This window comes from Vicugna pacos, chromosome 15 (genome assembly GCF_048564905.1).
Source record: "Vicugna pacos chromosome 15, VicPac4, whole genome shotgun sequence".
NCBI lineage: Eukaryota > Metazoa > Chordata > Mammalia > Artiodactyla > Camelidae > Vicugna > Vicugna pacos.
This window is the reverse complement of record NC_133001.1, coordinates 48195906-48208774: the sequence shown is the minus strand read 5'-3', so window position 1 is coordinate 48208774 and position 12869 is coordinate 48195906. Positions and strand designations below refer to the sequence as shown.

Sequence of the window (12869 nt, the reverse complement as noted above, 5' to 3'; positions counted from 1 at the left end):
AGAAAAGGGAAACAATTTTCTGCCTCTTATTTTCCTAGACTTTCAAGTTACTTGGCAAAATGATTTAAATAACAGTCACTTCTTTTCATCAATTTCTTAAGACATGATCAGGCTTATTTCATGTTTACATGTTTGGTTTTATACTTCTTGTGAGGGCCCAAGTTGTATTAGCAATCTCTCAGAAGTACAAATAATAAAAATTAGATAAAATGTTCACAGCTGAAATGAAGTTCATAATTATTTTCTCCAAATCAAATGAAATATGAAGAATAAAACTCAATCCCCTAATACCTTTGATTTTTACTTCATGCTCCTTGACAAAAGGCCTAAATCAAAAAAGAGAACCCAAACAATCAGCTTAGTAAATAAATGCTAAAGCTTCCAGTTTCTGCAGCCATATATGACTTTTTTCTCCTACCAAATGAAAAAACTAACCCATGGCCAGCCCTTACTACATGTATAAAAAGAGAAGAAAGCTGCCCTCGAATTACAAAGCATAAATTCACGAAGGTCATGCAGAATATCCAGGTTGTAATCCAAACCGAATTTATTTTCTAAAACACATGGCTTTACAATCCCCACTTGAGAAAAAAAAAAAAAGTTACAATTTCTGGAAGTACTCTGGGTGCTGGCACCTTCATCACTTACCTTCTGTCCATATCAAGGTACATTCTCTCTGCTTCCTCGAACCTGCCGAAGTAGGCGACCACCTCTGCCTGCTTCATGGACTCACTCTGTAGGTTGCCCAGGCGCTTCACAAACTTAATGCCTTGGTAATCCTTACAGCGCACGAACGCTTGCTCCGCAGTGTGCAAATCCAGCTTCTGAAGAGCTGCTTCAGCCAACAGGCGCCTTTAGTACAAAAGAACAGGAAAGCATATGGCAAGTTACTGATAAACAAGCCTCGAATCAGAATTCAATTATTACACCTGTTGTTTCTAGTGAACCATGGTGGGAAGTGATTATTTTAACACATTTATCCATGTTCATATCATTTTATGCTTGTGTTGAGCACTTCCAAATCGAAACTGAATTTCTGTATTTTTAAAAGAACAAGAACGGAAGTCTACTCCCATCAGGAGGCTAGGATGAGTGCAGAGGAAGACAGAGCTGAGACTGTAAGGCTTACACCTGACATGTGGGGAGGTTTTTTTGTTGTTGAATTTTTTAAATACCAAAGTCGGGGGTGTGGGTTGTCCTCTATGAATTGAGATGCATCTTCAATTCCAACCTTCTCAATCAGTGCTCGGCTATCTCGCAGGGACCGAATCTCGAAGTTAATGATATAATCTTTGTTTGGATGTTCTGGATTCTGAAAGTAAAGATGAAAAGGAAAAAAAAAATCAAATAGTTCCCTGTAGAATATGTATTTCTTTTTTACAGTAAAAAGCAAACAAGGAACTGCATCATATTATGAGCAAAACCAGGAAGAAAAGAATTCCCATATATGAATCTTTTGAGTTATCTGGAAAACACCCCCAACCCACAAGTCCCTCCTGAGGTTAAAAGGGGACAGTGGTGGAAGGGGTCTCTCACAATTACGCAGACTTGTTCAGATTCTTCCTTTGGACAAATGGAATAATCAAACTTACTTCCGAGCATTGTGAGGATTAACTGAGAAAACACATCAAACATTTAGCCCAGTGCCTAGCTGCATTACTCACATTATTCAGTCTCAGAACTGACCTCATGCTCTCTTGCTTCAAACCTTAGAAGAGATACACCTACCAACTGAACCACAGCATCCCCAACCCTCTTCCGGTGGCTCAATGTCTTGTCCATCTCCCCAGATCCTCCGCTTGAGGCCAGAAACTGTCTTACTAGATCTCAATAAATATTTGCTGAGTCAACGAATAGATGAACTTTGGTTAAATATCTTACCCACTAAGAGCCTTCCTCATCTACAAATGAGGTCTGTGTAGTATCTACCAAGTACAGTTGTAATGACAAATAAACATTAATATGCAAAGACAAATGAACACCTCATACGAAGGAACATCAGTAAATGTTAATTCCCTTCCTTTTCTTTTTGCATTCCTTCTTTTCTAGTCTTCCAAGAAAGTTCTCATGTTATTTCTCTTTTTCCCCTATTTTACTGAGTATAATTGGCATACAACATTGTATTAGTTTTAGGTGTATAACACTCATGTTATTTCTGAAAACTGTATGTCTGAAGGAATCCACAGTTTACCTAAACAATTCCTGGGTCGACAAGGCCTCAGTGGGAACTGAAGTATGACAATATTCTTTTCTTTATGGGTTGGCACATAGTAAGTCAGATAACAAAACTGTCACAGAGAACTTGGTTTCCCTTACAGTTTAACCACCCTTGCCAGTAAACTGGGCAACAGTACTATAGATATTCTTTATTCTAGAATTAGATATGCAAAAAATGTGTCCAGTGTATCAAGAATTTTAAAGTATATCTAACAATTTAAATATGCATTTTTAAAAATTCTTCATAAAAATATAATTATCAGGCCAACAATATCACAGGCATTTTTAAGCATTCTAGATCTTAAAGCAATCAGCAACTATGAGCCTTTCTTGAAAAAAACTACAGTCATGAAATCCAGCCAACTGAAAGATAAATCAAAATTAATAACTCATGTACAAAGAAAATGCAGAAAAAACTGGTAATAGCTGTCTCTTAATGTGAGACTAAATAACTGAAAATTAGGGTTACACAACAAAGTGTAAAGTTCTAAATCTCGACAACATAAAAATAGTATGTCTGAGAAAAAAAGAAGAGAAAGAGGGAGAAAATGTAAGAACATCATCTTTTAGAGTGGACAATCAATACTATTAACAATGAAAATGTAGTTTAAAACCAATAAACTTAGTTTTTCATAGTTTTTTCTTACCTAGAAAAATGTATTGTTTGTGGTGAGAAAAAATTACCTAATGTTCTACAATTCCTTCAAATACTGTCACATTATTAAATTGAAATTCAATTTAACACTAAAAAAGTAGATTGTACAGTGATGCCATTCTTATAAAATTATTTCCATTTATTTTCTAGTCTATCAAATGTATCTTTCTACATACAGGTTACAGCTTTCTAGAATAATGTTCTGGTGTTTACCTAATGTTAATCATTAAAACATCTAGATTGCAATAAAACCTCAGACATTCCTTTCTGATGTTTGACAGCTGACAACTTTTAAGCCTCATCCCTCCCCCTTCTCCTTCCGCTTCACATCTGGGCAAGGTGATGAGAAAGAACAAGTGGTCCATCCTTTGGCGCCACAGGAGTTTCAAAACTCACAAACATCTACGTACACATGGAAACCCTCACCCTAATCCCACCCTCTAACTCCACCACGTCCCAAAAAAACCAAGCCAGTCTCCTTTCTCTGCTCTCAAACCATCTTTGGACCAGCTTGGGAAGCCTGTCCTTTCTCCCTTAAAAACCCCATTATGTAGGTAATATCTTCTTGCACCCTTTTGGTATGTCTGTAGTGTCATCACTCTTGACATGCGAACCAAGTTTAGGGTGGAGGCCCATCCTGCTGCTGCAGAGCAGGCATCATTAGCAACAAACTGGTTCACAATAAAAGAGCTGCGATTTACATATAAACCAAAATATGAAAACATGCTATAAAATGCTGCTAACGTCTGGAAATTTAAACCTATCCCAATTCCAAAAGACATACACAGTACATAGACAAAGTAAATATTTAGATAAAGTGAAGGTAAATTTTCAATATATTCTTAAAGTAAACAATTCTCAAAGAATGTTCAATGAAGGCCAAAGTAGAGATTCAAAAATTATCTGAATTCTATTATCTGGAATTAGAAATAGAGTATTTTATGAAAACCTAAAAACAAGATGGGAGGATAGTGGACCTCCAAATAAAAGGTTACTCAAATATCCCTGAACAAGAAAAAGACTAAAGAAAATTATCAAATATTTCTTCAGTATCTCTATTATTAATATTAAAATAATGATGACAACAATTATCTACCAGTTTTCAGTTCCTCCCGCTGTGCTAAGTGCTTTTCATAAGTTATCTTGTAAGATAACAATCGTATAAGATAGGTGCTATTACCATCCACATTTTATAGAGGTTAACACTGAGGCTTATAAACAGGGAAGGAAAATGAAGTTGAAAAGATGAAGGAACCAGCCTAAAGGTTGTATAAATGACAGAGCAGGGCTGGACCTCTTCAACCCACACTCCTAACCAGGACACTATACTGCCCGGTGCAAAAATCAATCCTAGTCAAGCCAGCAACAAAAATATAATTGTTTCTTAACAAGAATTACCTTTAATATCTCATCCAAAAGAACAGATTTAATTTCTAAGTCCTCAAAGTTACAAATATATCCAGAAGTCTGAATGGGCTCCTTTAAAGACAAAAACAAATGTTAAGTTTAATTGTACAAAATTTCCCTTCTTTAACATATCATGATTTTAAATTTTATTATCAAAATTTTCAAAACAACAAAAAAGTAAAGAGAATGTCATTAACACCCATATACCCATCATCTAAATAATTAACATTTTGCTAAATACGCTTCAGTCAATTTTTTTGGCTAAAGTATTTTAAAGTAAATTTAGAGACATCATGACATTTCACCCCTATTTCAGCACATACCTTTATAAGAGAAGGATGTTCTCTTCTAAATAAGTAAGTATACATCTATGATGGGTACGGATTCAAAACTTTAGAAAACCCTTGTTTGGAAAAGAAGCAAATGTACAAAAATACGAAACAAATTGATGAAAATGTGAGATATGAAAGGACTATGAATATAAAATAATAGCACCAAAGAGAGGGAAGATCCAAGACAAAGAATAAAAAAGCTGAATCAGTATCTTGAGAGGGTGACTGGAGATGAAAAGGATCAAGCAGGGAATATCAACATTAAACAGTTATTTTTTAATTTTCAAAGAAAATGTACTTTATCAATGAACTAGAACTTTGTACACAAATGGTACCCTTTTCTCACACATAATCTGAAGAAAGGTTTACAACTTAAGGAAAGGTATGACTCTAGAATTCACAGTAACACTCAAATGGATAAAAATGTATTCAACATTAACCATCAAATAATAGCTTATCTCCTGAATAATAATACAGAACACTGTATCCTGAAGGAGTTCTAGTAAGCTCTGTTTTGAAGAGTATGTCCTCACATGCTCATTCAATAAGCAGCTGGAGGAATAAATAGCAGAGTAACTAACCAAGCAGGGACCACAGCCAGACAGCGTTCTCATGAATGAAAAGAACAGCACAGCATGATTTATAAAGAAATTCAGTCAGTGGTAAGGTTATAAGAAATTCACCTAGTTCTAAATCTAATAGAAACTTGCTGGGCCAGACAACAAACTCCAAAAATAAATAAATAAAAGGCTGTTTTGTTAAACTACTCAAGGAATGCTTCCCACTGGGCTAAGATTTCCCCTGGTACTAGATTAACTGTGTGTGCTACACACACATTATGGACAGCTGGGCATAATCCTCTCCCTTTTCCAGGCATATGATTTCAGAATTACTATAAGTAGAGCCAAGGATGGAAAAAGGACCCTAACATTCAGAAAGTATTTTACTTCCATCCTCAAGGTGATTCCATGGGATAATTTTCATACTTGTTTTGTAGCAAGGGTCAAATTTCCCTCGGATCCTTGAAAGCAGCCTATGCATACAGGTCAAATGCAGCAGCCCTGAACGCCTTTCTTTTGAGCCATTCCCAGAGTCTAAAAATTACAAAATTCCTTAAGATTCCTAAAAACTTCAACAAAAGCCTTTGAGAGCAATTTACATCAGGTCATTTACTAATCCAAAGATTCTGAGTAGGGCTCAAACGGGGAAATGTGAAAATAATTTAGGATATTAAAGAGGCAAATAGTTTACCACTAAATAAGTCATTACAGAAGGTCTTCAGTAGCTCAGAGGCTCAAGCGAGCAATTTCTTTCCAAGAAGGAAACTATAGGTCCAAACAAACATCAATTAATGACACAAAGCATTTATCAAGTCATCTCTTATTACGCACAGTAGTGGAATGTAGCAGGAGTACCGAAACTTCCAATGTGAAAATCCACTAATAATTCAAAAATTGTTTAAAAGATTTACTTTCTTAATGATGTTTTGATTAGGCTACCGCTCAAATGATTCTGAATTTCCTAAACACAACATCTAACAGCTGATACAGAGCAGACTAAGTGACAGGAAAATTCAGAGGCTAAAAATTAGCTGAAGAGAGCCACCAAGTAGAAAATAAAACTGTAACTTGAAAATCAGTGAGAAAGGGGCTCCCTGATAGCTCAGAGAACGTAGGCGAGGCACAGTAAGACCACATGGATTAGTGGGTGACGGACTTCATGTGAACACAAGACAAGGTAAGCACAGAATAAGGTGGACAGAAAGGCAAAAGTATGAAAAGATAAGGCAATTTCAAAACCACATTTTTTGTTTAGGCTGTTTTAAGCAATTTCAGTAAATAACACTATTTTCTTTCTTTCTTTTTTTTTTTTACTTTAACAAGGGAAAAAACAAAGGCTATACAGTTGGTGACCATGGTTCCATCTTTTAAAAAGGAGAGAAATACTTAGAAGCGTCTTTCAGAGAAAGTAGAGAATCTTTAAAGGATAAATATTATTCCCACTTAAGACCAAATATTTTTAAATTCCACAGAAATGTTTCTGTTTATTTTCAGAAATTCATGGAGCCAACACTAATAAACCTCTTGAAGAAACAAAGGGGAAATGTCCAGGTTTTGATATTTGGCTCATTATTTATGCACTGTTAATGCTCATTTCTTGTTTTTACCTCAGGATCCAAGTTTCTGAAAACATACATCCTTGTCTTCTCCATCATTGCAAACAGATCAGGATTATCTTTGGCCCACTTCATATCCCAGACATCTTTTCGCTCCAATTTTAACAACTCGCCGGTGACTTGCTGTCCTGTGCTGTCTGTTACCCGAGCATCCAAGTCAAAGAAGGTTAGAACTCCTGCGATGTCTATGATTGCAAGACGACTACAAACGGTGAAATTGAAAAAGGGGAAAAATTGTGAAAGTGCCACCAGCGATCATGAATATAATTACCTACCACCATTCTTCAAAATTAGTTCATCAGAACCTGAGAATCAGGGAGAAATGGCTTTAAATAAATAACTGGCTTTAAACACATGTTTATAAATTTGTTAGACGATGTGGGCTGCTTTTCATTTTGCTTCCGTGTGAGAAAAAAATATCCAAAGGGACTAAAGCAATTGGTGTGTAAATAAGTTAAAATATTACACTAGAATTTCTATATTTTGCCCAGTTAGAGAAAGATATCTAAACTAAACACAATATAGTAAATACAATGTTTAAATACAAATACAGTATAGTAAAGTCACATTGAGCTTTATTAAGTAGAAAACAAACACACGTCTTTGCATTTATTACATAAGTGCAGCAATCCCAACGAATAACTTCTAAGTCCAACATCTAAGTGAGGAAAGTTTTCAGACTTACCTGGAGTTGCAATTCAAGGATAACTGGTAGGCTCGACAATTAAGGGAATATTTTTGAATCAAACCAACATTAGGAAGACTGTATCTCTGAATGGTGCCAGATTCACGACTCTATGGAAAATATGTTTGATTATGAAAGCATATTTAAACATCATAATAATATATTACAACTACAGGTCTCCCTATATGTTCATACAACTGTTTCAAAGCCAAAGTGATGGTGTCATAGTGAATTCCCAATTCCATACTCAGAAATATGTTCTGAGTACATGTTTACCTCCTAATTTAATTAAAACCTTTTTAAAGTGGCTGAAGGTGATCTCTAATTTTTTAAATGTAACATTCAAGAAAGAAATCAGAAACCTATTCTTTGATAATACACAAAGATTTCTATCACAAGGAAGAAATATCTAGGGTTATTTACAGTTGTCTTGGTTAATATTCAGGGTACATTAAAAGCTAAAATATAAAGTACTTATATGAAATATCAATATAAGATCATTATAGGAAACAGTTGTTACTGAAAGTCTACGTTTTTCTCCTATGCCATCTATGTGATACTAGTTTGTGGCAAAGGGAGATGATCAGAAAACAGTGATACAATGAGTATGAGTCTAAATGTGCTTAAAAATAAAACAGAGTGTAAGTTTCTGTGCAACTCTGTACAAGCCTCAAGGTTGACAGACCAAGAGTTAGAGTAACAGACAGGAGAGAGCTGTGATTTCCAAACCCTGCCGTGCCTCAAGCCCACAGCAATGGGAAAAAGAGCAAGGCTGCACTCAGCCACCCCTCCCCGTCATCCCCCCCCACCCCTAATCTGAGCATCACTGCTCTTGCAGCGCCTGCAGAGGGCCTATCAGAAAGGCTGGGGAGAGCGGGGGTGGTCAGGAGCGGGGATGTTTTTAATGTATAAAAGGGAGGTATAGTCTTTGAAAGAGTTAATATGCTGAGGTACACAATAAGATTTTGTTTTTGAAAAAGGGGTTCTGTGGTCTAAAAATGTTGAAAAAGTAATGGTTCTAAAAACCATTTGAATTTCAACAGTGGAAACTTTTAAATGCAGAAGATATCTTTTCCATTAAAATTTTTGGCTGGTATTAAAACTATTTGAGTGTGTTGCTCATAGGTACACACTGTCATCTAGGAATTAAGTCAATTTTTGTGACTGATTTGACTTGCATGTTTTTTGATTTTTCCTGCAAATGTCAGAAACACAACTAACACAGCCAAAAAACAAAAAAACAAAAAAACCTGTATAGCAAAGAATCTAAAAAGAAAACAAGAGATTCCTCAGATCTGACTGTAAGATAAACTGCTTAAAACATACACCAACATCATTAGATGAGGAATAATGAACACTATGTTCTTAAGATTTTTTCCTCCCATAAACTTAGCTAATGCCTAAAGAATGTAAGTAGAACTGGAAATACACACTATCAAGGATCTGTTTACATAATTCAAATTCAGTGACTCCACCAGCATTACTACATTAAACATTTATTTCTAAAATTAATATTTTCAAATATCAGAGCTCAAGAAAAGACACTGTAACATTGATACATTGATTTTGTTTGAAAAATTCAACAAAAATTTGCCACAGACTTACTTTACTTTACTGGCTAGCAAACACACTACCTCCTCATTCTAAGTCTTGTGAAACTGACTGAGCCAAAGCACCTTCTCCGGTACAAAATAACAGGCCACATAAAGGAGGCAACTTTCCAAGACCCACTACCACCATCCAGTCCTCTCCACATCTGCCAACCCTTTACAGGGCTCATTCAACCCAGTGTCAGACTCTCTCCAGCTGGCCACTGTTCTACTGCTTTTATAAACTGCTATTTCTGCAAATGATTAATAATTTGTGACGCAATCTTTAAAACGTTATTTCTTACGTTGGACGTAGTAAAACTGGAGGGGCCCAAAGAGGAAATTCAAATCCAAAACATACTGCTTTATTCTATTTTTACAATTTAAACAATTCTCATTCATAGAATAATTTTTCTTAAGAACTTACCACAATCAATGTCTTGTCAGATGCAGTTATGGCACAAATTGGATCCCTTGTTCCCTAAAATAAATCAATGTTACTCTTTAACAAATATTTATTGAATGACTAATCTGGTATAAGGTAGTATGAAATTCACGAAGAAGAACACTTCACTATAGCATCTAAATATAGAAATCTCTGCCCTCAGGGATTACTCAAAAGCCTACTGGGGAAGACAATGGACTGACACCTAATGACAGCGCAGTATGGTAAGAGGAGAGGTAAACTCAGGAGTTATGAGAGCACAGAGGGAGGAGCATAAACTTACAACAAAATCTGAAGAGAGCCAAAAACCTGAGTTTAGCTGTAGAAGACGAACATTCAGCAGAAGGACCAGCACATGACAGAATGAGGAGGGGGAAACGAAATGGCACTGTACAACCTGGATGGGTCTTAAGCGTTTTTTTGGTTTTGGTTTTGGGTTTTTTGGGGAAAAAAAAGCCAATCTCAAAAGGTTACATGCTATATGGCTCCATTCATAAAACATTCTCAGAGTGACAAAACTATAGAGATGGAAACAGATTAATGACTGCCAGGGGACAGGGATGGGGGTGGAGAGGGTGTGGAAATGAAGTAGCATGAGGCAAGTTCCTTTATGGTGATAAATTACATAAACCTACATGTAAAAACTAGTGAAAACTGAGTAAGGAACTGGGTCATAGTCTAGTTAACAGCATCATTACCAATGTCAACTTCCTGATTTTGATGTTATCCTACCATTACACGTCACCATTGAGAATCTGGGTAAAGGGACTCTATGCGCTATTTTTGCAACTTCTTGTGAGCCTATGATTATGTTAAAATAAAAATTTTTCTTTAAAACCAAAAGAAGAAAAAAAGCAGAAGATTCAGAAAAAGTTTTTCAGAATAGAAATTTTTAAAAGAATTACTAGAATAATATGCTATTCACTGGAAATAATTTTTTTTCTGGTCTCAAAATAAAACTATAGTATTTCCAAATCTACGGATATTAACATTTGCTGGCAATAATAAAATCACCTACTTGAATGGCTTTACTATAATCAAGCACCCCATCCACTGACCCAGAAGGAGTATCATCAACATGATAAATTCTGAAAAAAAAAAAATTCAAATTTCAATGACAGTATAAGGAAGATTTCTACTATTTCATGATCTCTAGGACAATTAAAGGATTGAATGACACCAATGAATATTGTTATTTAATATAAATATCTTGATTATTTTAAAGAGTTCTTGGCCCAGCTCAATCTTATAAAGGCAGAAACTATCTACAAGGTGTTTACTAGCTATGTGAGTGCCATGTTCCTAAAGGCTGTGCTAAAAATATATCTGGACGCTGAATCACATATTTCCAGGGAACCGCAGTAAGCCCCAAGAGATAGCTTCCCTTAGTCTCCAAATGAACACCAGTTAGCAGTAACTTCCAATGCACTAAGTTACTCTGTTGCTTCTCCATAACTTCCCTCCTGTCGCTGTGCTCACTAAAGGTAGAACTGAAGTGTACTCGGGAAGCTCTAACGAATGGAATTTTTGTTCTAAAGTAAAGAATCCTCCCCTGCGCTTACCGGGTTATGCAGCTGCCCCACCTTGTGCACCACCTCTCGGGCACCTGTGTGGTACTGCTCACACCACAGTATCACTGCTAGTGTCCTTGTCTCTCCCACTAGATGGTGATTTTCCTGGAGGCAAAGACTGCATCTCCAGTGCCTGCCACACAGTGTCAGGGGCTCTATAATGTCTGATGAAAAAAATACTAAAATGAATGGAGGTGAATAGAGAAGAAGTATCATAGGAATGCTATGAGGCCCTGGGCAAGTTATTTAAGTTCTCTGAGCCGCAATTTCTCCATCTGTAAAATAAGGTTAACAATTTCCCTTTGCAGAGTTTTTGAGAAGCATAAATAAAATGTTTGTAAAGCACACATGCACAGAGCTTGATATCTAAAGGGAGTTTAAGAAATTATAGTTGCAATATAATCACAGGAAAATCAAGTCATTTTCTATCTTTAAAATATGAAATTTTGTCATTGTTAAATCGATGCCACATTCGTACTTTCAGCAATGTAATAGGGAGATCAAATGTCAAATAAATGTAATAGAAATGTATTAAATACAGAGAGGTATATCATTTTAGAACTACCAAGCTTCTGCTTTCTAATACATTTCTATTAAGTACAAACATAATATTTCTACTTAGTTATCACAAAATAAAAGTCGAAGGTTAAAATAGGAGGTCTCTCAAAAGATCGTGTGACCCACATCCTTTCCTTAAAACAAGCAGGAAACCACAAGGAAGGCCAATCTGGGAGGAGTGGCTCCATGTCCCATCCCTCCTTATCGGCTGGTAACCTCTGGCAAGTCATTTAAGTCTCTGTGTCTCAGTTTCCTCTCTGTGAAACAGAAATAATAAGAGTCCTAACGAGACTTACCAGAGTCTGGCACATAAGAAGTACTCAGTCAGTGCTGGCTCTGATCACCATCGTCAACTGTATTTTACAGACAGGGAAACTGAGGTCCAGAGGGAACGGACTCAAAGTCATTAAAACTAGTAAGTACATCCCAGACAGAAATATAAGGAAAAAGGAAATGATACCTTCTTTATTTAAACAAAACCCAGAATCTCTTTAGCTGGTTCATGGAGGACACTCACTCAGTGAATACGCTAGACTTTTCTGCCCCAACTTTTCCCAAGATCCACTTTCTCCCCCAAAAGAGGCCAAAGGCCCTTCCCATTGAGTTATTCAGAACTACTGAGAACACAAGATACAGTATTTTTCAACTGTTTTTTTTTCTGCTTCCACATGAATTCACATATCCAAACTTTTTTTTTTTTAAACTGGGGTTATAACTCTTATCTTAGTATATGAGTGAGTCTTAAAGGAAAGGGAAGACTGCAGTAAGATCTCAAGTATGTGTGAAGGAAGATGACTGCTAATTAAAACAACTTACAGTTCTCAGGCATGACAATTTATAATAGCTATGTCTGATTTAAGTGTGATATGGTTGAGTTACTAAAAAATATGCATCAAAAGATATACCTTTCTCTGCCTTCTTTTCGAGACCGTGTGATCTGATTAATTTCCAATGCTGTGAGCTTCTTTGCCACACGATATTGCCAGGTATAAAACGCTTCTTTCGAAGCTGCTACCACATGGGTTTTGGTCATTGTAACAAATAATGGTACTGTTAAAAAGAACATAAAGACAATTAGGTTACAGTTAGACAGAATCATAAAACGTTTGTGCTTCAAAAGACTTCAGTGATCACTGAGTCCAATCCCTCATTTTACAGACAATATACTCCACACTGTCTGGGGCATCAGAAATTCTGAGTCAAAAGCTTGTAGGACTATACAAAAATATCAACT

General features: G+C 36.0%; 1 protein-coding gene across 2 annotated transcripts in view; it reads right to left on the bottom strand.

Moving 5' to 3' along the window:
* Window positions 1–12869, bottom strand: part of WDR35 (WD repeat domain 35) — a 51024-nt gene that overhangs the window by 11410 nt on the left and 26745 nt on the right. For both annotated transcript variants that reach the window (XM_006197135.4, XM_072938165.1), the window contains 8 exons: window positions 12541–12685; window positions 10525–10594; window positions 9489–9542; window positions 7473–7582; window positions 6779–6989; window positions 4271–4351; window positions 1176–1312; window positions 649–852 (listed from right to left, as the gene is read on the bottom strand). In XM_006197135.4, the coding sequence (XP_006197197.1) occupies window positions 649–852; window positions 1176–1312; window positions 4271–4351; window positions 6779–6989; window positions 7473–7582; window positions 9489–9542; window positions 10525–10594; window positions 12541–12685 (1012 nt within the window). The remainder of the gene's footprint in view (window positions 1–648; window positions 853–1175; window positions 1313–4270; window positions 4352–6778; window positions 6990–7472; window positions 7583–9488; window positions 9543–10524; window positions 10595–12540; window positions 12686–12869) is intronic.